This window comes from Mytilus trossulus, chromosome 7, assembly GCF_036588685.1.
Source record: "Mytilus trossulus isolate FHL-02 chromosome 7, PNRI_Mtr1.1.1.hap1, whole genome shotgun sequence".
Classification (NCBI taxonomy): Eukaryota; Metazoa; Mollusca; class Bivalvia; order Mytilida; family Mytilidae; genus Mytilus; species Mytilus trossulus.
Window position 1 is genome coordinate 19,046,833 of NC_086379.1, and position 27,325 is coordinate 19,074,157.

A 27,325-nucleotide genomic window follows, 5' to 3' on the forward strand; every position below is an offset into this window, starting at 1 on the left:
AGCTTTATCGATGAACCATGAGAATGAGGTCAGATCAGATGAATCTTACCAGAAATACATGTACACCTTACAGTATGTCCATATACCAAATATTTGGTTGACATGTTACTAAAAGTATTGGAAAAAGAGATCATTGCTGAAGGCCGTACAGTGACCTATAATTTTTGTGTCATTTGGTCGCTTGTGGAGAGTTGTCTCATGATGGCAATCATACCACATCTTCTTTTTATTTTTATATAGATATATTATACATTTGTACAACCATGAAAATCTTAATGATGATCATCAATTCAAGAAAAAAGGTCAAGGTAAAGTGATCTCTGTCTGATGGATATGTATAGCATTGCAAAGTTTCTACACCTCCAATATACATGGGTAGCTGCCCTATAATTCATAAGTATGAAAATCATGTGATAAAAAAAGCCAAACTTTTCCAAGCACCCTGAACCATGAAATAGTTTTTTATACGACCGCAAATTTTGAAAAAATTTTCGTCGTATATTGCTATCACGTTGGCGTCGTCGTCGTCGTCCGAATACTTTCAGTTTTCGCACTCTAACTTTAGTAAAAGTGAAAAGAAATCTATGAAATTTTAACACAAGGTTTATAACCACAAAAGGAAGGTTGGTATTGATTTTGGGAGTTTTGGTCCCAACATTTTAGGAATTAGGGGCCAAAAAGGGCCCAAATAAGCATTTTCTTGGTTTTCGCACTATAACTTTAGTTTAAGTTTATAGAAATCTATGAAATTTTGACACAAGGTTTATGACCACAAAAGAAAGGTTGGGATTGATTTTGGGAGTTTTGGTTTCAATAGTGTAGGAATTAGGGGCCAAAAAAGGGCCCAAATAAGCATTATTCTTGGTTTTCGCACAATAACTTTAGTTTAAGTAAATAGAAAATAATGAAATTTATACACAATGTTTATGACCACAAAAGGAAGGTTGGTATTGATTTTGGGAGTTTAGGTCCCAACAGTTTAGGAATTAGGGGCCAAAAAGGGACCCAAATAAGCATTTTTCTTGGTTTTCGCACCATAACTTTAGTATAAGTAAATAGAAATCTATGAAATTTAAACACAAGGTTTATGACCATAAAAGGAAGGTTGGTAATGATTTTGGGAGTTTTGGTCCAAACAGTTTAGGAATAAGGGGCCCAAAGGGTCCAAAATTAAACTTTGTTTGATTTCATCAAAATTGAATAATTGGGGTTCTTTGATATGCTGAATCTAACTTTGTATGTAGATTTTTAACTTTTGGTCCCGTTTTCAAATTGGTCTACATTAAGGTCCAAAGGGTCCAAAATTAAACTTCGTTTGATTTTGACAAAAAATTAATCGGTTGGGTTCTTTGATATGCTGAATCTAAAAATGTACTTAGATTCTTGATTATCGGCCCAGTTTTCAAGTTGGTCCAAATCGGGGTCCAAAATTAAACTTTGTTTGATTTCATCAAAAATTGAATAAATGGGGTTCTTTAATATGCCGAATCTAACTGTGTATGTAGATTCCTAATTTTTGGTCTTGTTTTCAAATTGGTCTACATTAAAGTCCAAAGGGTCCAAAATTAAACTTAGTTTGATTTTAACAAAAATTGAAATCTTGGGGTTCTTTGATATGCTGAATCCAAACATGTACTTAGATTTTTGATTCTGGGCCCAGTTTTCAAGTTGGTCCAAATCAGGATCTAAAATTATTATATTAAGTTTTGTGCAATAGCAAGTCTTTTCAATTGCACAGTATTGCGCAATGGCAAGAAATATCTTATTGCAAAATATTGTGAAATAGCAATTTTGTTTTTAATTAGAGTTATCTTTCTTTGTCCAGAATAGTAAGCAAGAAATATCTAATTGTAAGAATTTTTTTTATTTGGAGTTATCTTTCTTTGTCCTGAATCAATCTTTGTTATATATACAATATACAATGTATATATAACAAAGATTGATTATTTTAATTTATCAGTTGGTAGTAAAAAGTGAATATACAATATACAATGTATATTCACTTTTTACTACCAACTGATAAATTAAAATAATCTTTACCATTCAGTGATAACAAGCATTTTTTTTACATCTTAATATTTTATGATGTATTTAAATGAGTAGTAATTGTTGCAAACTCCATTAGAAATTTTAATTGAGATTAGTTTTGGAATAAGGGAAAGGGGGATGTGATTAAAAAAATTGGGTTCAATTTTCTCATTTGAAATTTCATAAATAAAAAGAAAATTTCTTCAAACATTTTTTTTAGAGGAATAATATTCAACAGCATAGTGAATTGCTCTAAGAGAAAACAAAATTTTTAATTTCATTAGAACGCATTCATTCTGTGTCAGAAACCTATGCTGTGTCAACTATTTAATCACAATCCAAATTTAGAGCTGAATCCAGCTTGAATGTTGTGTCCATACTTGCCCCAACCGTTCAGGGTTCAACCTCTGCGGTCGTATAAAGCTACGCCCTGCGGAGCATCTGGTTTTTAATTAAAATTCCTATGTCACATACTGTATATTCAGAAATTATTGTGAGGCTTTTATTATTGCGAAAAATACCACAGACTTGTAAACACAATAATTAAAACTCGCATTGTGTAATATTTTATCTGAATTAAACAGGATTTTTCTCAAAATCGTAAAAATTAAAATCACATTTAACAAAATCGCAATAATAAATGCACCCAATAATTTCTGAAATTACTGTATTCTTGGACTTTCTTTGCAGGCAAAACAATAACACACATATTCATTTAATTGTAAATATACAAAATTCAACAATTTATTGCAAAACATGATTATTTTTGGCACATAAAAATACAATATTCTATAACAAAGAGTATTTGAACAGTTATTGCAAGTTGTCATGACAATGGCAGAAAACAACAATAGAATACATAATGGACTCAAATTTTATATAGAAAAAGAAAAACTTAAATGAAGTGTCTAATTATTGCTATTGAAAAGTTTTAGTAATACATTTATAACTTTATTAACACAATTTTATTATTTACTTTTTCTTTGATTTCATGTTAATTTTAATCACTCTGTTTACTCCAGCGAAAAACTAAATCTGTACAACTCAGTTGAGCGAAACAACCTGTTGAACAATCTAACATGACATTATTGTCTAGATTTAAGACAAAAACAAAACAATTTTAAAATGAGGCAGTGTCAAATGATGAAGGCAAATTTATATCTTAACAATAACAGACCTTTAAAAGTCTGGAAAAAACAAAAAACAAAATAGAAAATGCAGCAGGTTTAAGTTAAGTTTTGTTCCTTGGATTTCAAAATTCCCAAATTCTATAAAATGATGTCACCAAGGCGTTTGCAGTCATCATTTTAGTATTTCAGATATCCATTGTTACAACCCTGATCTAATCAAAGATGATTTGTGAAACTGCTATTTTTTGTCAAATATGCAGACTGGGTTTTCGCATTAACTAAGTAAAAAACACAACTGCACTTTAATAATGGAAAGTCTATATTATTATATCAATAAAAATAACATAACCGTGATTGAAGATTCCCCACCCCCTGAAATAAAAGAGCAACCATAGTTCTTAACATTTAAAACAACACAACATGTCATTAACGAGTGATGTATCGGCAGCCCATGTTTTAAAAATATTTCTTAATTAAAAGAAAATAACTAAAAGATAATTTTAAAACAAAGATGTAACATTAAAATCAAGTTTGAGGGAATTCTGCAAAGAAAGTGATTTTCCTCATAATCTGGAATGACTCCTCTGGTTTAGGACTTTAATCTGAAAAGAAAGATAGAAACAATTTAAAAGCAGTTAGCAAGAACAAAATGTATATGTATCCACATATAAACTGCTGGTCTTATGTTTAAAAGTGAAAACCTCAAAGATTAAAGTGGTTGAAGGCTGTGGTACATCAATCTAAAAAAAAATATTAAAAAAACTTCATGATTGTAGTAAAATATTTTGATATCCAACAAAAGAGTTGGAGTAAATATCTATGACTTCGGAAAATTTAAGTGTAAAAATAGAGATTAAAACAAGAATGCCCCATCTGCACTATCATTTTCCATGTTCAGTGGACCGTGAAAATGGGGTAAAAACTCCAATTTGGCATTAAAATTAGAAAGATCACATCATAAGGACAATATGTACTAAGTTTCAATTTGATTAGACTTCAACTTCATAAAAAACTACCTCAACCAAAAACTTTACCCTGAAGCAGGACAGGCAGACCAACGAATGGACGCACAGACCAGAAAACATAATGCCCATAAATGGGGCATAAAAAACAACACAAAAATATAAAAATTAATAAAAAAAAACCTGGAGTTTTGGTTTACTAAGCACAGTACTGTCAGACACATGTAATTCCAACAGCAACAATTCTGTCAAAAAGTTACATAAATAAGATAAAATGTGGCCATTACTGGAGTAAGTCACCCAGCCTTTATCACCACCCTGTCTCTCCAAATTATCATCTGAGACATCTGGATAAACAGTCTGTATACAATATCTGTCACTGACATGGGAGTCTGGTAATTATCCATAACAAGATAAATGCAGTTTGTTTCTCAACATGTGACCTCTGGGAAGAGGTGTTATATCAAGTGTGTGTTATGATATTTTTAAGGGAGAGGATATTGCTTATGTTGTTATAACTTGTGTTCAATCCCTTTTTGCTACTTTTGCAAATACAATGTTTAAAAAAAAAATAAAAAAAAAAAAAATGCCTGATATTTCTATAGAAATATATATATTGTTTGGGACTTTAGGTGCATATTTCTAAGAGCGGTCACAGTGGCACAAAATGAAGATTCAAGCAAATTTGATATTTTTGATCAATGAGTGATACATGTATTTGCTATAAAGATAAAAAACCTCATTCAAAATTCTGAACATATAACAAGTCTGTAAATACTTTATAGATATTGTTGTCAAATATACATTATGCAGTATTGTTGACGGCCCAGTTACCTATAGTTGCTATTTTCTGGGTCATTTGGTCTCTGGTGAAGAGTTGTCTCATTAGCAATCATACCACATCTTCTTATTTATTAATTATATTTACTGCTTGACAAAAGTATCCATCAACAATTTAATGTATAAATAAAACTGACATGGAATCTTTATCAATACACTATAACTCAATGACACAACCACTAAACGATATCTAATGATCCACATATTGTCTTTAGCAATATACAAGTTTCTACCCTATATGTCAAGCACAGGGGGGGGGGGGGGGGTTCCAACTACATGTCCCCATTCAAATGCATTGTTCGTCCAAAATAAAGGGAGGGGTTCCAACCCCCGGAACCCCCCTCTGGATCCGCGCCTGAAGCATACTGCAACTTAACTTTCTGGATTTGTTCATTATATATATCATATGCTCTGCTCATCAGTTGCTTGTTGAGCAATTTCTATGAAGTTTGTATTTAATTAGTGAAAGGTCTCGCCTAATTAGAATGAAAGAAAATTATTTTTCAGTTCAATTCTTACACAATTTAAACAACAAATTTTAGAAGGCTATATTGGATAGTTTATGGATTTCATGTTTAGAATGAATTCTATTATCTATCAAAAAAAATTGTAAAATAGTTTCAACATTTAAAATAAGTACTTTTTATACGACCGCAAATTTTGAAAAAATTTTCGTCGTATATTGCTATCACGTTGGCGTCGTCGTCGTCGTCGTCGTCGTCAGTCGTCGTCGTCGTCGTCGTCGTCGTCCGAATACTTTTAGTTTTCGCACTCTAACTTTAGTAAAAGTGAATAGAAATCTATGAAATTTTAACACAAGGTTTATGACCATAAAAGGAAGCCTGGTATTGATTTTAGGAGTTTTGGTCCCAACATTTTAGGAATTAGGGGCCAAAAAGGGCCCAAATAAGCAATTTCTTGGTTTTCGCACTATAACTTTAGTTTAAGTTAATAGAAATCTATGAAATTTTGACACAAGGTTGAGGACCACAAAAGAAAGGTTGGGATTGATTTTGGGAGTTTTGGTTTCAACAGTTTAGGAATTAGGGGCCAAAAAAGGGCCCAAATAAGCATTATTCTTAGTTTTCGCACAATAACTTTAGTTAAAGTAAATAGAAATCAATGAAATTTAAACACAATGTTTATGGCCACATAAGGAAGGTTGGTATTGATTTTGGGAGTTTTGGTCCCAACAGTTAAGGAAAAAGGGGCCCAAAGGGTCCAAAATTAAACTTTGTTTGATTTCATCAAAATTGAATAATTGGGGTTCTTTAATATGCCGAATCTAACTGTGTATGTAGGTTCTTAATTTTTGGTCCCGTTTTCAAATTGGTCTACATTAAGGTCCAAAGGGTCCAAAATTAAACTTAGTTTGATTTTAACAAAAATTGAAACCTTGGGGTTCTTTGATATGCTGAATCTAAAAATGTACTTAGATTTTTGATTATTGGCCCAGTTTTCAAGTTGGCCCAAATCGAGGTCCAAAATTAAACATAGTTTGATTTCATCAAAAATTGAATAATTGGGGTTCTTTGATATGCCAAATCTAACTGTGTAAGTAGATTCTTAATTTTTGGTCCAGTTTTAAAATTGGTCTAAATTAAAGTGCAAAGGGTCCAAAATTTAAACTAAGTTTGATTTTAACAACCAGATGCTCCGCAGGGAGTAGCTTTATACGACCGCAGAGGTTGAACCCTGAACAGTTGGGGCAAGTATGGACACAACATTCAAGCTGGATTCCGCTCTAAATTTGGATTGTGATTAAATAGTTGACACAGCATAGGTTTCTGACACAGAATGAATGTATTCAAATGAACTTAAAAATTTTTGTTTTCTCTTAGAGCAATTCACTATGCTGTTGAATATTAATCCTCTCAAAAAAATGTTTGAAGAAATTTTCTTTTTATTTATGAAATTTCAAATGAGAAAAATTGAACCCAATTTTTTAATCACATCCCCCTTTCCCTTATTCCAAAACTAATTTCAATTAAAATATTCTAATGGAGTTTGCAACAATTACTACTCATTTAAATACATCATAAAATATTAAGATGTAAAAAAACTGCTTGTTATCACTGAATGGTAAAGATTATTTTAATTTATCAGTTGGTAGTAAAAAGTGAATATACATTGTATATTGTATAACAAAGATTTAAGTTGATTCTGGACAAAGAAAGATAACTCCAATTAAAAAAAAATTCTTGCAGATATTTCTTGCTTACTTTACTGGACAAAGAAAGATAACTCTTAATTAAAAAAAAATTTGCTATTTCACAATATTGTGAAATAAGATATTTCTTGCCATTGTACAATACTGTGCAATTGAAAAGACTTGCTATTGCACAATACTTAATATAATAATTTTAGATCCTGATTTAGACCAACTTGAAAACTGGGCCCATAATCAAAAATCTAAGTACATGTTTAGATTCAGCATATCAAAGAGGCCCAAGTTTAATTTTGGACCCTTTGCACTTTAATTTAGACCAATTTTAAAACTGGACCAAAAATTAAGAATCTACATACACAGTTAGATTTGGCATATCAAAGAACCTCAATTATTCAATTTTTGATGAAATCAAACAATGTTTAATTTTGGACCTCGATTTGGGCCAACTTGAAAACTGGGCCAATAATCAAAAATCTAAGTACATTTTTAGATTCAGCATATCAAAGAACCCCAAGGTTTCAATTTTTGTTAAAATCAAACTAAGTTTAATTTTGGACCCTTTGGACCTTAATGTAGACCAATTTGAAAACGGGACCAAAAATTAAGAATCTACATACACAGTTAGATTCGGCATATTAAAGAACCCCAATTAATCAATTTTGATGAACTCAAACAAAGTTTAATTTTGGACCCTTTGGGCCCCTTTTTCCTTAACTGTTGGGACCAAAACTCCCAAAATCAATACCAACCTTCCTTTTATAGTCATAAACCTTGTATTTAAATTTCATAGATTTCCATTCACTTATACTAACGCTATGGTGGGAAAACCAAGAAAAATGCTTATTTGGGTCCCTTTTTGGCCCCTAATTCCTAAACTGTTGGGACCGAAACTCCCAAAATCAATACCAACCTTCCTTTTGTGGTCATAAACATTGTGTTTAAATTTCATTGATTTCTATTTACTTTAACTAAAGTTATTGTGCGAAAACCAAGAATAATGCTTATTTGGGCCCTTTTTTGGCCCCTAATTCCTAAACTGTTGAAACCAAAACTCCCAAAATCAATCCCAACCTTTCTTTTGTGGTCATAAACCTTGTGTCAAAATTTCATAGATTTCTTTTAACTTAAACTAAAGTTATAGTGCGAAAACCAAGAAAATGCTTATTTGGGCCCTTTTTGGCCCCTAATTCCTAAAATATTGGGACCAAAACTCCCAAAATCAATACCAGCCTTCCTTTTATGGTCATAAACCTTGTGTTAAAATTTCATAGATTTCTATTCACTTTTACTAAAGTTAGAGTGCGAAAACTAAAAGTATTCGGACGACGACGACGACGACGACGACGACGACGCCAACGTGATAGCAATATACGACGAAAATTTTTTCAAAATTTGCGGTCCCAACAGTTTAGGAAAAAGGGGCCCAAAGGGTCCAAAATTAAACTTTGTTTGATTTCATCAAAATTGAATAATTGGGGTTCTTTAATATGCCGAATCTAACTGTGTATGTAGGTTCTTAATTTTTGGTCCCGTTTTCAAATTGGTCTACATTAAGGTCCAAAGGGTCCAAAATTAAACTTAGTTTGATTTTAACAAAAATTGAAACCTTGGGGTTCTTTGATATGCTGAATCTAAAAATGTACTTAGATTTTTGATTATTGGCCCAGTTTTCAAGTTGGCCCAAATCGAGGTCCAAAATTAAACATAGTTTGATTTCATCAAAAATTGAATAATTGGGGTTCTTTGATATGCCAAATCTAACTGTGTATGTAGATTCTTAATTTTTGGTCCAGTTTTAAAATTGGTCTAAATTAAAGTGCAAAGGGTCCAAAATTTAAACTAAGTTTGATTTTAACAACCAGATGCTCCGCAGGGCGTAGCTTTATACGACCGCAGAGGTTGAACCCTGAACAGTTGGGGCAAGTATGGACACAACATTCAAGCTGGATTCCGCTCTAAATTTGGATTGTGATTAAATAGTTGACACAGCATAGGTTTCTGACACAGAATGAATGTATTCAAATGAACTTAAAAATTTTTGTTTTCTCTTAGAGCAATTCACTATGCTGTTGAATATTAATCCTCTCAAAAAAATGTTTGAAGAAATTTTCTTTTTATTTATGAAATTTCAAATGAGAAAAATTGAACCCAATTTTTTAATCACATCCCCCTTTCCCTTATTCCAAAACTAATTTCAATTAAAATATTCTAATGGAGTTTGCAACAATTACTACTCATTTAAATACATCATAAAATATTAAGATGTAAAAAAACTGCTTGTTATCACTGAATGGTAAAGATTATTTTAATTTATCAGTTGGTAGTAAAAAGTGAATATACATTGTATATTGTATAACAAAGATTTAAGTTGATTCTGGACAAAGAAAGATAACTCCAATTAAAAAAAAATTCTTGCAGATATTTCTTGCTTACTTTACTGGACAAAGAAAGATAACTCTTAATTAAAAAAAAATTTGCTATTTCACAATATTGTGAAATAAGATATTTCTTGCCATTGTACAATACTGTGCAATTGAAAAGACTTGCTATTGCACAATACTTAATATAATAATTTTAGATCCTGATTTAGACCAACTTGAAAACTGGGCCCATAATCAAAAATCTAAGTACATGTTTAGATTCAGCATATCAAAGAGGCCCAAGTTTAATTTTGGACCCTTTGCACTTTAATTTAGACCAATTTTAAAACTGGACCAAAAATTAAGAATCTACATACACAGTTAGATTTGGCATATCAAAGAACCTCAATTATTCAATTTTTGATGAAATCAAACAATGTTTAATTTTGGACCTCGATTTGGGCCAACTTGAAAACTGGGCCAATAATCAAAAATCTAAGTACATTTTTAGATTCAGCATATCAAAGAACCCCAAGGTTTCAATTTTTGTTAAAATCAAACTAAGTTTAATTTTGGACCCTTTGGACCTTAATGTAGACCAATTTGAAAACGGGACCAAAAATTAAGAATCTACATACACAGTTAGATTCGGCATATTAAAGAACCCCAATTAATCAATTTTGATGAACTCAAACAAAGTTTAATTTTGGACCCTTTGGGCCCCTTTTTCCTTAACTGTTGGGACCAAAACTCCCAAAATCAATACCAACCTTCCTTTTATAGTCATAAACCTTGTATTTAAATTTCATAGATTTCCATTCACTTATACTAACGCTATGGTGGGAAAACCAAGAAAAATGCTTATTTGGGTCCCTTTTTGGCCCCTAATTCCTAAACTGTTGGGACCGAAACTCCCAAAATCAATACCAACCTTCCTTTTGTGGTCATAAACATTGTGTTTAAATTTCATTGATTTCTATTTACTTTAACTAAAGTTATTGTGCGAAAACCAAGAATAATGCTTATTTGGGCCCTTTTTTGGCCCCTAATTCCTAAACTGTTGAAACCAAAACTCCCAAAATCAATCCCAACCTTTCTTTTGTGGTCATAAACCTTGTGTCAAAATTTCATAGATTTCTTTTAACTTAAACTAAAGTTATAGTGCGAAAACCAAGAAAATGCTTATTTGGGCCCTTTTTGGCCCCTAATTCCTAAAATATTGGGACCAAAACTCCCAAAATCAATACCAGCCTTCCTTTTATGGTCATAAACCTTGTGTTAAAATTTCATAGATTTCTATTCACTTTTACTAAAGTTAGAGTGCGAAAACTAAAAGTATTCGGACGACGACGACGACGACGACGCCAACGTGATAGCAATATACGACGAAAATTTTTTCAAAATTTGCGGTCGTATAAAAATTAAATTCTTGGGCCTCTTTGATATGCTGAATCTAAACATGTACTTAGATTTTTGATTATGGGCCCAGTTTTCAAGTTGGTCCAAATCAGGATCTAAAATTATTATATTAAGTATTGTGCAATAGCAAGTCTTTTCAATTGCGCACAGTATTGTGCAATGGCAAGAAATATCTAATTTCACAATATTGTGAAATTGCAAATTTTTTTTTAATTAAGAGTTATCTTTCTTTGTCCAGTATAGTAAGCAAGAAATATCTGCAAGAATTTTTTTTAATTGGAGTTATCTTTCTTTGTCCAGAATCAACTTAAATCTTTGTTATATACAATATACAATGTATATTCACTTTTTACTACCAACTGATAAATTTAAATAATCTTTACCATTCAGTGATAACAAGCAGTTTTTTTACATCTTAATATTTTATGATGTATTTAAATGAGTAGTAATTGTTGCAAACTCCATTAGAATATTTTAATTGAAGTTAGTTTTGGAATAAGGGAAAGGGGGATGTGATTAAAAAATTGGGTTCAATTTTTCTCATTTGAAATTTCATAAATAAAAAGAAAATTTCTTCAAACATTTTTTTGAGAGGATTAATATTCAACAGCATAGTGAATTGCTCTTAGAGAAAACAAAAATTTTAAGTTCATTTGAATACATTCATTCTGTGTCAGAAACCTATGCTGTGTCAACTATTTAATCACAATCCAAATTTAGAGCGGAATCCAGCTTGAATGTTGTGTCAATACTTGCCCCAACCGTTCAGGGTTCAACCTCTGCGGTCGTATAAAGCTACGCCCTGCGGAGCATCTGGTTAGCTTTGTTTTATATCAGTTGCTAAACATTTCTGATTCTGTTGCTTGTCATACTCATAGCTTTTCTGATGGAAAATATAAAAATCATTTGTAAATGAAAAATAAACATACATTTTGCTGCCATATTTGATTATTTAAAAGTAAAAAAAAATATTTTCTATGGATTTCTTTCCATTTCACCTTGTATATCTTTACAAATTTATATTTTTTTATAAGGCCAAATAAAATAATATGTGTGTTTCCTTTTACATCTTTAAAAAAAAATAGGGTAAAAGGTAGTGAATTCTTTCTAATTGAAAAATGACAAAAAAAAACACTTTAAGATAGGCTATTTTAAGCTTCAAATATCAGGTAGGTAGAGAAATAGGAAGCACACCTTTTATTTTATTTGACCGAATCCTGACTTTTTTGGAAGCAACTTTAAGTACTGTCAAGAGAATATTTTATTTAAAGAATTCATCACTTAGACCGAATTGACCTAATGAGCAGAAATCCCTAATAACTAGCTAGGATTGTGATTTGAAAGACATAATGGTTAGGGAGGTAGTTACACCTTTTTTTTTTTAAATTCATTAGAAATTTCATATTTTATGAACAGCAAAATTTTAATAGCTTGTTCATCAAGGGGAAGTAATTCAAAACTTATTTGAATGAAAGGATGAATTATCTCCCATTATTACTTTGGTTGCAATGAATTATCCTGATTTCCCAGTGAAATAAAAACTCACTTATGAAACAACCCAGATAATTTCAATCCTCTAGATCTGATGTCTACAACAATAATCAGATAATTTCACTCCTCTGATGTCTACAACAATGCGTTTTGATATAACATTGCAGCAATACAGCAGAGAATGTGCAGAAAAATATTTATCTCCATTAAAAACTTCATTGTCCATGCAATAAAAATAATAACTAATCCAAGAAATAAAATATTGAAAAAAAAATTCATGTGACCAGCATCACAGATAACAATGCGTATTCATTAATTGAGTGTTCAGTAACTTTTTATATTTTGAAGGATGAGCTATTCTATACTTACAACATTTGTAGATTCATTCATTTAGACATGTACTTTTCAATTATTTTTTTTAATTTGTTTTTAATTCCTTAATTTAAAAACAAATCACAAAACATAAAAGATTTTTTCAATAATACTTATAGTAATAATAAAATAATAAGATTCCCTTCTTAATTGCCTTTTTTCTGGGATTTCAATTTTTAAACTCCTGAATTTGGGTTCATCATGAATTTTAAATGTACAAGCCATAAAATAAATAGATTGATTTTGTCTGAACTTTGAAATCACTATCATAATTAAACAGCAACCTTTGAATGTATGAAAAACTATAGTAGCCAAAAATTGGATAAGGGACAAAAAGTAAGGGTCAGCAATATTAGATCAATACCATGTTATGCTCATAAATTCTAATGGTTTATTGTAACCTAAAGCAATCACTTTTCAATATTTTCACAGGGGAGATAAGAATGGCACAAATTTGATCAATCTAAGGGAGATAATTCAACTGGATAATACTGGAATTTTGCACAAATCTTACCTTTTATTCATTAGAAAACATTCCTGTACACATTTCTGAATTTTTCTCATTTATAAAGAATGACTGTGGTGATATTCTTGTAGATCTTTTAACTTTGTGTCTATATCTTTTCTTCAAAAATCTGGATTTTTCAAATTTTTCTAAATTATATCTGCAAAAGAAATAATCTATGTAAATACAGTTGAGTAAAAGTCGGATAATTGAGTCTGCATATTTTCTATTGTGTATTTTACTTTTACAACTAAGGTTAAAATAAACAAATGGAGAGGCTTGTATGCACATAAAACTGAAATTGTTGATGCATCTGATGCCATAAAGAGCACATCAAAATCATAGTTCTTAGAACTTTAACGCAGGCGAGATAAAAATAAAATTGTGTAATATACATTACTTGGTGTTTAGGGGACAATTAAAGCCTAATTCTGGATGCAGGATTTTCCAAGAGCTGTTTTCTGCTTTTTAGTATGGTTGTCTTTTTGACACATTCCCTATTTCAATTATCTATTCTATCACTTACTTGTATTGTAATGGAGGTCTCATCATTTGTAAACACATTTTAAAAGGCATATTTGAGAAATCTACATCTGTTTTAAAGTCTATAACTGCTTCTGATTCAGCTGTAAAGTTCATTCCTCCTTGTAAAACTTCAGATTCTAACTTCATCCATCCATTTATAATCATAGCACCACTGCAAATAACACATTTGTCAAAAAATATAACAATAAAACATCTTTGGACAGTTAACAATGTTTATAGTAAGACAATAATCATAGCAGATGCACAATTTTTTAACTATTTTTCTGAATCTGAAACAACTTATACCTTGAAATATAAAGTCATTTCACATTAGAGTTTTACCTCTATTTTTTCTTATTTCCTTTTCAATATGGTACTACTAGAATAGAAATTCACAGTTTTTAAAAAATGTACAGTGTTGCACTATAAAATATATATTAATTTTTTTTTTTCATACTTTTTCAAATATCATATTGTCATTTCTAGTTGAATTTTCATTATGTAAAAACTCAGGAAAGTTTACAATTTATTTAAAAAAAAGTTATATTGCTACCGATATTTATGTCCTGATAGAACTAGTTGCCATTTTTCTTAAAGCTAAGTTATGACTTATTTAAAACAATAAGGGCCGTTCCAGAATTAATTGTATGGGGGGGGGGGGGGGGGGTGTGTGTTCAGAAGGCACTTTAATTAAATTTTATGAATGGTTGTTATTTTAAGAAAAGTGATGGAACTAATATCCAATTAAAAATTTATACAGGGTGGGGTCAAATAAAAAGTGCCTTCTGACATCCCCCCCTCCCCCCATACAATTTTTTTTGGGGAAAAGCTCTAATATATAATTTGTTTTTATATCATTTTACAGAAAAAAGCCTGATTCTTTACATTCTAATTCATCCTGTTCTTACATTTCTATCTAAACACATGGATACAAAATTTTGAAAATAATATTCTAAGTCAATTCCGATTCAGTATTATTTGTTGGATACCATTTTTTTGGATTTCCATACAGGGGAACAACAAATTCAAATTTTAAACACATAATCAATTTGTTCATTGGAATATATGCAGACTTTGAAAAATTTGCAAAATCCCACATCCATGAAAATGCAATTTCCCCCCTAAGTCAAGGTAATTGGTAACCATGGGAAAAAAAGAAACCACAATAATAAATTTCTGATTAAAATCAAGTTCTATACATAAGACTCACCTTGTTTTAATTAATGAGTTAGAGTTTTTGTACCATAAACTAATACTAATGCTGCCAGAGAGATCAATGGAGGCTACACCTGTCACTTGTACATCTATTATTAATCCATTTGATAAATGTAGTTTCTGTGAATGGTCATGTAGTAAAAGATTTGCCTGAAAAACAAAAATTGAAAGTCAATACAAAAATTGTTTATTCAATAGGTAAGGAAAAGATTTTCGGAGTATATCTCGACTGTTGCTGGAGAAATAAAGAAAAATGTAGAAAACGCTTTGAGGTCAAAGAGACAGCAATCCAAGAAAACAACAAAACAATCTAATGGTCAGTGATGTCTTGGCAAACATTTGTAAAGGTAGGATACAGTAGAACTATTCATGTACTCACAAAAATATTCCAGGTTTTATTATATGTTATTAGGCCAATTAAAATTAATTGCTAGATTTTAATCCCTGCCCGCCCCTTTGAAATCGTCCCGCCCCGATTTTTTTTATTTAACCAAAATACGATTTCCGGATTTTGTTCATGTCCGTTACCAAGAACCATCTATAATTTCGTTTCATTTAAAACTTCCTGTTTCAATTTTTTGTATTTCTTCGAGTAATCTAACGAAAATGATTAAGTCGACATATTCTGCTGCTCTATGATGACAACATCATCTACCGAGGATAGAGATTAATAATGAGAAGGGCATGAAATATTCGAGTTACGAGTAACAACCCCTCATTTGAGTAATCATTTCATAGTGCTAAAAACAATATTTTCTAAAAATGGGTCTTTTTAGTTAAAATGGCACCACTTTATAGAAAATGGAACAACTTCTTCCAAAGAACTATATCTTTATTACGGATTTTGAAAAAGTCAGAATTAAGCCTTGAAAAAGTCAGATTTTCTAAGTTTTCATAGGCTCGTATCTTCTCAGTAAATCAAGATAGGGATAATCATCTTTTAGATAATATGCTGATTTTTTCATGAATATGTGCCATTTTACGAAAAAAAATTAGTTTTTTAGCACTACCAAATGATTAGTCAAATGAGGGACTGTTACTCATTTGAGGAACAGTTCCCCATTTCGTGGGTTGTGCCCAACCTGTTATATTTACCCATGGCTGTTGACGAACAACAAACACCCTCTGTATTACTGTCCCAATATCCTCAATTTAGTCATTAAACAACAACTACTTTTTGGTTAAGTAGGATTCCTTATACAACATGAATATACATTATACAAGCTTGTTTTCCACTAGCATATATATCCCGCAGTATGAAGAACTCTTGACTAGGATTTCGTATGTCAAAATAAAATTTAAAAAATAAAATCCTCCCACCCGCCCCATTTAAAAAAAAAATTTGGATGAAAATCTACTAATTAATTTTAGTTGGCCTTAACAAATAAATTAATTTTGGATGTAACGCGTCTTCTGATTGGCTGACGTAATTTTGTTATGAGCCCATAGACATAATTAAGTCATGTGACCGTGACATCATCAACATTTTTTCATGGTTTTCTACGGTTTACAAAGGAATTTAGAATTAAATTATAAGAAATGACTGTAATATTTTTTCTGTCTATTCGAAATAACATAAAAAAATTGGTGCATACTGTTAAATAACTCGCTACACGCGTTATTCAGTGTGCACCAAATTTTTTATGTTATTTCTTCATAGACAGAAAAAATATTACAGACATTCCTTAAATAATGCAATCTTGAAATAAGTAAATTAGATTATCTCCCTTTAATATGAAGTGTAAGGCTTGTATTCCTGCATAAATACCAGCAGGAGGTGATCTGCAAATGTGAAAATTTTCATCGATAACATGCAAGCGGTTTAGAAGTGTTTTCTTACAGGAAAACAAACTGATTCTTATATGATTACAAAATTGGGTCATGAAACACCTGTAATTAATATTTCTGTACCTGTAATGCTGAGATTGGTTCAGAGGGTGCATTCCATACAGCCGACATAAGTCCTCCAGATCCACGGAAAAATTCTATTGGTCGTAATAAAACATCCATCAAAGATAAAGTCATGCCTGCAGTAGCCTCAGGTCCCCCTTCTGGTACCTCCTCATCTCCCCCTCCTATCAAGGCCTCTAAACCTTCTGCATACAGTTCAAACTACAATATAAAGGCATATAACATTTAGACATGATATCAAAACTCTGTATTGTAATCATGTTTTGAATAATGAAAACATTTAATTCAAAAATTTGTGTGCTTTTATTATTGCAATCTTTAATCTGCCAACCTCTGAAACCTTGAGAGAGGTTGACCACTGAGAGACAGATTTTGGGAAACCACAGTTTCAAGCTGTACACTTATATTTTCTACAAAACACCAATAAGAATTAATAAATATATATTTATTTCTTTAATTCATGGTTGTAATCTATACAAGTTCCCCCCATTTCCCCCTCTTTTCAGCAGAAATGATTTTCAATTACAAATAAATTGAACATAAAGACAACTGATCAAAGTTTCCAAATGATCATTGATTATTAAATAATTTTTATTATCGGGAGAGTCTATACTCTCTAATATGAAGTAACTTTGTTTTGTAGTAAGTGAGAAAAATGTGTGAAAGAATTTTGTTGGGAGGATAGTATGGATATATAGACGGAATAAGACAAGGTGATGGCAAAATAGCTCCCACTTTTATGGCGGAAATATATTATGCATCTAGTGCCAATATATACAGAGACTTACATTAAATACAGGCTGTATCATGGCATCATTATATACTCCGACATCCATACCACTTCTCTTCATCACACCAGTTCTAGCTGTCTCTTGATGGAGGTAGTAGGAGGAATTCATATCTTTCATAGCTGAAAAATAAGTTTAGCAATTGAGGCTGAAACGTGTGTAATAAGCTTACGCTATGTGACAGTATTTATCCTTACCCATCGTAATTTTGAGAATTCAGAATGTGAAAATACTTTTCTTTGTTGGCATTAAACAATGTTAAATTTTAGAATTATTGAAAAGCATTTTCGATTTATAGAATTTATAATCTTGTGGCTTTATATATAGACACTTTTAACCTTGAATATAGTTAAAATGGCAAGGTGGCAGGCTTTAATTGTGATTTGTACAATTCAAATGAACTGTGATTCAGTCTATTGTTCCACTAGTTTCAAGAAACAATTTAATACCCTTACCTGCCATTAGTCCTGTATATGCACTTGATTTTCCTCTGTGACCAAAGAAGTTATAGTTGTTTATATCATATCTCTTCAAAGCTGTTAAAAATGATTCCCTGTGGATACAAAACAATCTATTACAGCAGAGACCAGAACAAATATGTATGTAAGCTGTCAAATCTATTTAGTGTAGATCTGTTTCTGAAGCTTTATATAAAACTCGTCCTGAATATGCATGAACTATTTGACACTGGACGTTAGGCAACCAACAATCAATCAATTTATATAAAACTTGTTTGTTGTGATATTCTGGTTAATTTACATCAGGTTTTCTGGTACCTGAAGAAACCAGTTTAGAATTCAAAAGGTCTCATTATAGTTTTGAACAGAACTGACTGAAAAATGACATTGACAAATTTGTAAACATGTATATTACATAACTTTTTTTGTTTTGAATGACTACCTATAATAAAAATTTACATTAATAAATCTTTTAAAAAAAACATATATATTATATTATCTTTTTTGTTTGTTATTTCTGATGTTGAGGATGTATACTTCAATTTTGTAAATATAATAAACATAAAGTATTGTGGCAATAACGTAAAAAGAATTCTAAGCTCTTTGTTTTCCAGGCAAAACAATACTTTTATAACACAAAACGTTCTATTAAATGAAAATAAATATTTACAATATGCATACCTGACATTGTTATTAGAGTTAACCATATCTAAAACTCTTTTCATGGTATATAAAGACAACTCAAACTCCTTTCTATTGTCTAAAGCTGATTTTAATATACTATAGATTTCTTCTGGAGTAGGACTAAGCTGCACCAATAATTCAAGGGCAGCAACTCTGACACTGGAATCATATTCTCTGGTAATCTGTAGATACATCTTGACCAATCTTACTTTTGCCTAAAATAAGAAAGAGCAAATGACTTATTATGTAGGAACTTTAGTAATGTAGACCAACCTAAGGTTGAGGTAAAATTGAAATTGAACCTATAACATGCTAGATCACATGGTATCAACCAGAAAGAAATTCATCATTTGCTATACATATCCAGCTTCCCAGTATATGCTCCTTAATATACAGTTCTTAGAGAATCAAATACTAAAATTAAGTCAGCCTGGGATTTGCCCAACAGCCTCCTTAATTAGTGAGACTTCCAGTACTAATGAATATTCAGATAGGAAGTGAAAGGGACGATATAAAACTAAGACATTATGATAATGAGTCATATACTGTGCACCATCCAAATTTTTGCAAGTGATCATGAATATAAATCATGTAAATATATAAGCTTTGGTGTTCTCTTATATGAACACATCATTTAAGCTTAAAAATAATTAAAATAAATTCCTGCAATAATGGTTATAAGAGTCAATGAGATAAAAAATCTGTAAAAGTAAAAGGATTCCATTGATTTTCATTTTTACTTTTTGCCAGGTTGCTGTAACACCAAAAACAGTATTTTTTTTAAATTCCTAAGACAAACATTGTTACCTGATCTTTGAGGAAATCTTTGTCCATCCTTCTCAGTGCTTGTACAGCAGCCAATGATACGGCTGGGTTTTTATTGTTTTGAGCAATAGTAAGTAACTCTGGTAAGAACTCAGCTAATCCTGCATTCCCTACAGATCTAAGGTGTCTCAATGTACAAATGTCGTCATCACAATCCTTTAACATCTTTCTTATCAATTGTTTGTATTCTTTAACTATCTGTGAAGAAAATATAAATGATATACCCGAGGGTCACATGGCATAAACAACATTGATCATCGGAAAATTGGTTCTTACTGTGAGATAATTACAGAAGCATTTTGACATAAGAAATTTATGGGAAGGTTGTCTATATTCCAGTTTAAGTGTGTCACATAGAATTTTTATATTTCAAATCTTAATCAAAGTAAAGACCTATTTAGAGCTCACAACTTTTTATCCCTGACACATTCTTTAAGTCCTTGTCCATTCTGATTTTTATTGTTATCTGTATTGTTTCATACTTTCATAACAGGGCTTTTTAGTGATTATCATATACAACTTATTTTTCTCTTATTTACCTTCAAGCATTCTCCCTCTTTAATACCAATTTATGATATTTCTATGGAAAAAAGATGGTGTGAGAAATCTTCAGCTGACTCTGTACAAATCTCTGACAAGTTTCAGATCAAGAAGTCTGTCACAAGCCTCTAAAGAATATATTACCTCATGCTGACACTGATCTGGGTATTGACAGTATGTATGTATAACAGCTCCAGTTGCCATGGCAACAGATTCTTGAATATTAACATTTGGTAGTTTCTTTTTCATTAAATTCTGAAAAGACAAAACTATCTATAAATTTAAAATGGACCATTAAATGTTTATTAAAAATTCAAGACATTTTTACTCATTTTAATAATTTAGTTAACAGAATTATTTTGAAAAGTGTTTTTATGAAAAAAAATGTCGAAGTGAGTGGCATAAATTAAGAAATATTTTCCTGCATTTATTATTGCAATTATTGAACAGTAAACAAAAATGTGATATTAAAATTTGCAACTTCAGGAAAATTTTGCATAAAAAAAATGCTTTCAAATATTTAAATGCAAGCCTTCATTTATTCTAAACCAATTGTGTCCAAATTTTTACAGAAATGTAAACATTGAAAAAAAAATTGACACTGTGGACAGGTATTTTAAATATTCTATAAACAATTACTACTTTTTGTATAAATAAAACAAGAGTGTTTTCATATTTGATTACATACAATTAAATCCTTTAAGACATATTCTCCAGGATGAGTACTGTAAGCAAGGGCCAGTAACAATCTCTCTGGGTATTCTGTAGAATAGTCCTGTTCAAACTGGACCAGGTCCATCATTGCTCTCTGTGCAAATGGGGTCTGGGTAGCTGCTCCTACATCTATTAACTGAGGACTAATAAATAAAAGAGACATAAAATGTAAAGTGTGAAATCCCAAATGTTCATAATTTTCATTAAAACGCTTTTTGATATTTAAAAAAAACCCATCTACTTTTTATGTGATGTTGACAATAAGCAATCATTGAACGATCAAATTTCTTTTACAGTAAAATGATCTGTGAAAAATTAGTATATATTTTTTGTGTTTAGATCTCTTCAAAGTATGATTAACACAAGAGGCTGTCACAACGACGGCAAACCGGATTTATTAACATTTATTTGTGTCCTGGCAATATCACAAGAACCATTACTGATGAATGGTGAAAGTGAAAATCGTCAATATCAAATTTGACCTCCATTTTGTCATCAGTATCAACATATTAAAATTTGAAAAGCTTAGATTGAATGGTTCATGTCAGAGTAAATGTAACAATGTGAATGGAAACGCTATTTTACAATCTTTCAAGAACCATAACTCCTGAACGTCAAAATCGTCATTATTGAACTTGACCTCTATTTTGTCATCAGTAACAACATATAAAAATTTCAAAAGCTTTGGTTGAATGGTTCATGAGAAAATGCACGGACACGACTGGAAACACCATTTTTCAATCTTTCAAGAACCATAACTCCTGAACGGTAAAAGTCAAAATCGTCATTATTGAACTTGACCTCCATTTTGTCATCAATAACAACTCATTAAAATTTGGGAAGCTTTGGAACAACAGTTCATGTGTAAATGCACGGACATGACTGGAAACTCCATTTTTCAATCTTTCAAGAACCATAACTCCAGAACGGTAAAAGTTAAAATCGCCATTATTGAACTTGACCTTCATTTAGTTGTCAGTACCAATATATATTAAAATTTTAAAAGCTTTGGTTGAAAGGTTCATGAGTTAATGCACGGACAACATTTGATTGCCGCCCGCCCGACTGCCCGCCTACATCCCCAAATCAATAACCGACATTTTTGTCACAAAAATCCGGTTAAAAATGCATTTTCAACTATTACAATTGCTGAGATATGTTAAATTTCCACATAAGCTTGATGGCATTTGTTTTCTGTTTGATCCATCTCAAATCAGGAACCTCATAATTTGAAAATTTGGTATTGAAGGTAGATATTGGATTGTTTCTCGTCTGATTTCTAACTTGATATACTGATGACCTTTAAATGTTGCCTTCTTAATGTATTTTGGTTTGTGTGTCTTTCAGTTGATGTCTCATTGATGTACACCCCACGGGGGGGGGTCTCTTCCTATATAAAGGTATATACATATGTGCCGCTGGAATGGGTCCCTTTTTTGATCCGTCAAATATATGAATGGGGTGCAATTTTACCGAGGAAATATATCAATAGGTAGTAATTGACCGATTGTGATATATCAATGGGTCATAAATTTCAGTTTGTTGTGCAACGATCTTCACTGAATTTCCCAAACTCTTTGTCATTAAAATTTCCACATCTGCTGAAACTTATTTACACAAGTTTTGATATTGATTAAATTTAATTACACTGTCACAATTGACAAATATATGAATGGGTTATGATTTCGCTGTGAAATATATGTATAGGTAGGGATTTCACAATTATTCAATATATGAATGGGGGTGTTTTTAAAATCCCAGCTGCACACCTGTACCCAAAATCCCATGTTGAGACCCCCTGTGGTACACCCCACATTGTTTTTGTCTTTATTTAAACATGCATGAAAATATTTGCCACTGGACATAAAACAAACAACAATCAATACATAATAAAATTGAGAATAGGAATGGGAATGTGTCAAAGAGACAACAACCCGACCATAGAACAGACAATATCAGAAGGTTACCAATATGTCTTCAATGTAGCGAGAAACTCCCACACACGGAGGCGTCCTTCAGCTGGCCCCTAAACAAATATATATACTAGTTTAGTGATAATGAACGCCATACTAAACTCCAAATTGTACACAAGAAACTAAAATTAAAAAATAATACAAGACTAACAAATAATGTATGCTCCACATATATCTTTTTATTCAAACTTAAAGTAGATACATGTATTAACAAGTCATGATGGTAATCTGTTTTGCCTGTTTCTACTGGAACCAATGTAAACAATGGTAATCTATAAACTTGTTCATACTTACACAATATAATAGCTATCAGTGTTGGTGAGAATCTCTTCAATAGTTAACTTCCCTGTGTTTCTAAAGGTTCTCAATAGTTCTATAAAGGCTTTGCCAGATTCAGCTGTAGCTAATTTATCACTTACTAAGCTTTCTTTCAAATTTCTTAAAACGTCTATTGGCTGTTAGAAAAAATAATTCAGTTATTATACTTCATGTAGTGGAATTGTAAAATACCTCATCTTGGTTGATTTTATGCTTGTGGTATATGATTCTTCTATTTGGTTATCAAATATATTTCTGTATCTAACAATGCGTTCAGAGCAAGTTATTTTAAAAGCAAATGTGTTCAATTAAAAGTTGTTTTCCCCCGCACAATAAATGTATACATATCAAAACTTTGTGGAAAGTTTGAAAGTTATCACAATATATTTAAAAATAATAAAAATTACAACATTACAAATCTACTTGAGTATTAAAAGATGCAAACCTTCTGACAGTTATCTAGACATGATTGTACTTCTGTACCACTTGGCAGTAATGTTGATGTTAAACTCAGACCTAAATCTGGGAAAAAAGAAATTTTATCATGAAACAAGTAACATAGTATAATTTATGAATGGACCTGAGTTATATGATCATAATGGGTATCATTCAATCTTCCAAATATTTTTTCACATGAATACTAATATTTTTTCAAATTCTTCAGTAAATGACAAGAGAGTAAGTAGCTTAGCTATATTAGTGGTAATCCTATCCTTCTTATTTGCATAGGAAGTGGTCTATCTGAACCTTTGCCATGTCAATTAAACAACTTTGAAATTTGTATTTGTTGTTTTGTTAATTAAGTACGCTGTATTTTTTGGAATCGGGAACAAAAAAAATCATAACCACTGATTCTATTTTTTTCCCATTCAAAGTAACTTTTGATAAAATATATAAAAACTTAAAATAAAATGTGTTTTCAACCAAAATTGCTTAATTTACATCTTAATTATATATTATTTTTTTCGCATAAATTTGTATGATCGTCAAAAAATATCTAAATCAGTCAATGTTAATGTGAAAATATGGCAGCTAATTAATGTCATGTTTTAAAGCCGAAGTTTAACAATTGTCACCCGTTTGTAAACATTCAACAAAGAAGCATGTATATTCAGGTAAGCATGTGTATAACAGGTACAATAAGATATAGTGACAGAGAAATGTACTTTTGGTTTTCTATTCGCACTTGCGTATTGTGATCACTAGATTTTTATGAGAAAAGTTGAGCTGTATACGGAAAACATGTCGGCAAATTGTTTTCCGGAAGCAAGCAAATTAAAAAAAGAAAAAAAAAAGTATATGTACACAATATTTATGATAAAAGCTAGCCATTTACTGTAATATAAAAAATATATGCATATTTTTTTTTTAATTTGAAGTTTCATAGGACTTGTTATATATAATTTACCTTTACTAAGATGGGTGACTATATCATCTATAGATGAACCTTGTTCAGTTGACTTCCCTGCTTGTGAACTGATATGTTGTAATGATTGTCTACAACAGAAAAGAAACAGTCCTCACTGTTGTTCATCAAGTAAATAAGAGTTATTTCCCTTGAGGCATTCATTTTTGATAAAGCAACATTTTTCAAAATTAAAATTTTTAAACTTTTGGCTTCACTTTCTCATCAAATCATTATGTCATCAGCATAAGATTGGCCACAATGAAAAACATAATTACTAAGACAAATATAACCAATATTTCAAATATTAAGTGAATCTGCGTTTTCTACCTTCTGTACATAAAGTTTTCATGTGTCGACTGTCAAGGAATTTGTGTTGAGCCTCCACAAAAATGGTCATAAATTTCTACTTAGTACTCTTAGAGTAACAAACTTGAGCTCAAAAAGCTGAATCCAGTAAATTCTCAGTCACAGTTTAATTTTTATGACTGTAAAAGTGTAAGTCTAGAATAAGTAGTTAAAAGATTTTTTTATTTTTTTTTATCATTTATCAGAATTGATTGTTTCTTACTGAGCTGTAGCTGCTGTGTTTATAGATGACTTGATGTTTACTGTAGCTACACTGTGATGTATGCCTTGAGCTGTCTGTATAACAGTTCCTAACATTTCATACTGTGTTGTGGAGGTGCTGGAAACAGATACTCCAAATAACTGAAATTTAATCACAAACATAACTACTTTAATTTCTGTAAATCATAGAAACATGAATTTAAGGTTACATTTTTAATCAAATAACTTGAATTAAAAGCAAAAATTGCATTAAAATGAAACAAATTACTGATATTTTCTATTATTTTGAAAATTATACAATAACTTCCAGACTAAGTACTTCTGCTACTAATATAAACAAACATAGTTTGCTATGGGGTACAGGTTTGGCTCATTCCTGAAGGTTGTACAGTAAACTGTAATTGATTTTATCACTATTTTACATAAAATTTACTTAGATCTTGCTTTCTAATAATTTCCTGTGACTTATTTCTGTACACAGATTTTCATAAAATGGCATTAAATAATCTTAAATTTTGTCCATATTTCAATAGTAAAAATAAATGCACACAATAATTTCTGATCATTATACCTTATTAGGATTTATATACTGTCCAGCGATCTCTAGATTCTGACAGCCATGTTTAGTCTTTGTAACTGTGGACCCTGTTTTTACATAGGAAACTTTGCAATCTCCTGACACATCAAGCTGAAACAAAAACATTTAAGACTTTATTTTTAACTTAATACGTATGTTTCATGATTTGTAAAAGGTCATCATATACAACTGTAGTTGTTTTCTTTTTTTCTTTTGGTGGATAGTTGTCCAATAGGCAACCATACCTCCTCTCCATATTTCTATAAGGGCTGTTACAAAAATAAATAATATATGGGGATCAGAAGGCACTTTTTATTTGACCCCAACATGCATAAATTTGAATTGGATATTTCCTTTAAATGCTTGCTTAAATAACCATCACCCATTAAATTCTAATAATAATGCCTTCTGACACTCCTCCCCCCCCCCCTTTACAATTTATTCTGGAACGCCCTTAGTAGCTTCAGAGGTGCCAAAGAAATTCATACGATGTTTTTGATGTAAATTATTTATTTAGAGCTGTCACAAAGTCTTCTCAATGAAATTGTTGAAGTAATCTGTTTGAAAGTTTTAAAAGATTTGGTAAATCATTATGGAATATTTGTCTCAATAAGATTTCCACTTGTAGCAACATTTCTTCCTTTTTCTCTATTTTTCCTTGCCATGAGAAATTTGACAGGTGCCAATAGTGAATGGTAATATAAAGACCAAAAGTTTGGGATGAAGAAAAAGTTTGAGAAAGTAAAATTGAACTATGGTAATTCAATGGTAAATAAAGCTCTGAGAGTAAAAATGCCCTGTCAGATTTAGCTTTTTCAATAATTACCTCCTCTCTGTTCCCATCTTTATTTTGCATTTGAAATAAAGAAATTATTCCTTTTTTCAAATTGCTGCAGAAGACACTTTCCTTCTCCGGCCCAAATACTCTTCCCACAGTTCCATCAGATAGTTCAAAGTATACTGGGTACTTCAGTAGGGTGGCTAAGGCATTTGTAAGATCTGGTCGAGATACACTTGACAATACTGCACTAGTAACCTGTGGACAAAAAATATTACAAGTTAAGACTCCATCATCAACAAACAATGTTTTCCATCAACAAACAATGTTTATCAAATTCATTTTATAAGAAATATGGATAAAGTATAGAAGCTTATATCTCATTGGCAATTAAACAACATCCCCTTGTTTCATTTTTATGAAATTTTCTTACAATATATTTAATCAGAGTTATCTCCCATTTGCTGTAACAATTTGATGAAAATTCCCCATTACAATTTCAGCAAGAATTAGCCTCTAGGGTTATCCCAGTCAATAAGCATAGTTTACCCTGGCACATATATAACTTGACCAAATGTGGATTTCTGGGATAAAAGTCCGATAAAATACATTTTTTTAGTCTTGTTAGGTATTGTATAGTATATATGCTATGCTACCTTCAGCAGCTTGTAAAACATTTTGCAAATTATTTTTTTTAGAGAATATTCCAAATGGTCAGAAGTTATACACAATAGTCAATATCATTCAAACTTGTCAAGTCAATCTTA

The 27,325-nt window shown here is 31.0% G+C and overlaps 1 protein-coding gene across 2 annotated transcripts in view; it reads right to left on the reverse strand.

Moving 5' to 3' along the window:
• Nucleotides 1-2,738: 2,738 nt before the first annotated feature.
• LOC134724757 (microsomal triglyceride transfer protein large subunit-like) overlaps nt 2,739-27,325 on the reverse strand; it is a 28,434-nt gene continuing 3,847 nt past the window's right edge. For both annotated transcript variants that reach the window (XM_063587980.1, XM_063587981.1), the window contains 17 exons: nt 26,607-26,816; nt 25,775-25,891; nt 25,205-25,344; nt 24,637-24,725; nt 23,674-23,750; nt 23,205-23,365; nt 20,912-21,080; nt 20,368-20,478; nt 19,666-19,881; nt 18,856-19,073; nt 18,172-18,269; nt 17,717-17,838; nt 16,929-17,129; nt 15,013-15,167; nt 13,804-13,974; nt 13,287-13,437; nt 2,739-3,760 (listed from right to left, as the gene is read on the reverse strand). In XM_063587980.1, the coding sequence (XP_063444050.1) occupies nt 13,290-13,437; nt 13,804-13,974; nt 15,013-15,167; nt 16,929-17,129; nt 17,717-17,838; nt 18,172-18,269; nt 18,856-19,073; nt 19,666-19,881; nt 20,368-20,478; nt 20,912-21,080; nt 23,205-23,365; nt 23,674-23,750; nt 24,637-24,725; nt 25,205-25,344; nt 25,775-25,891; nt 26,607-26,816 (2,403 nt within the window). In that variant the 3' untranslated portion in view covers nt 2,739-3,760; nt 13,287-13,289. The remainder of the gene's footprint in view (nt 3,761-13,286; nt 13,438-13,803; nt 13,975-15,012; nt 15,168-16,928; nt 17,130-17,716; nt 17,839-18,171; nt 18,270-18,855; nt 19,074-19,665; nt 19,882-20,367; nt 20,479-20,911; nt 21,081-23,204; nt 23,366-23,673; nt 23,751-24,636; nt 24,726-25,204; nt 25,345-25,774; nt 25,892-26,606; nt 26,817-27,325) is intronic.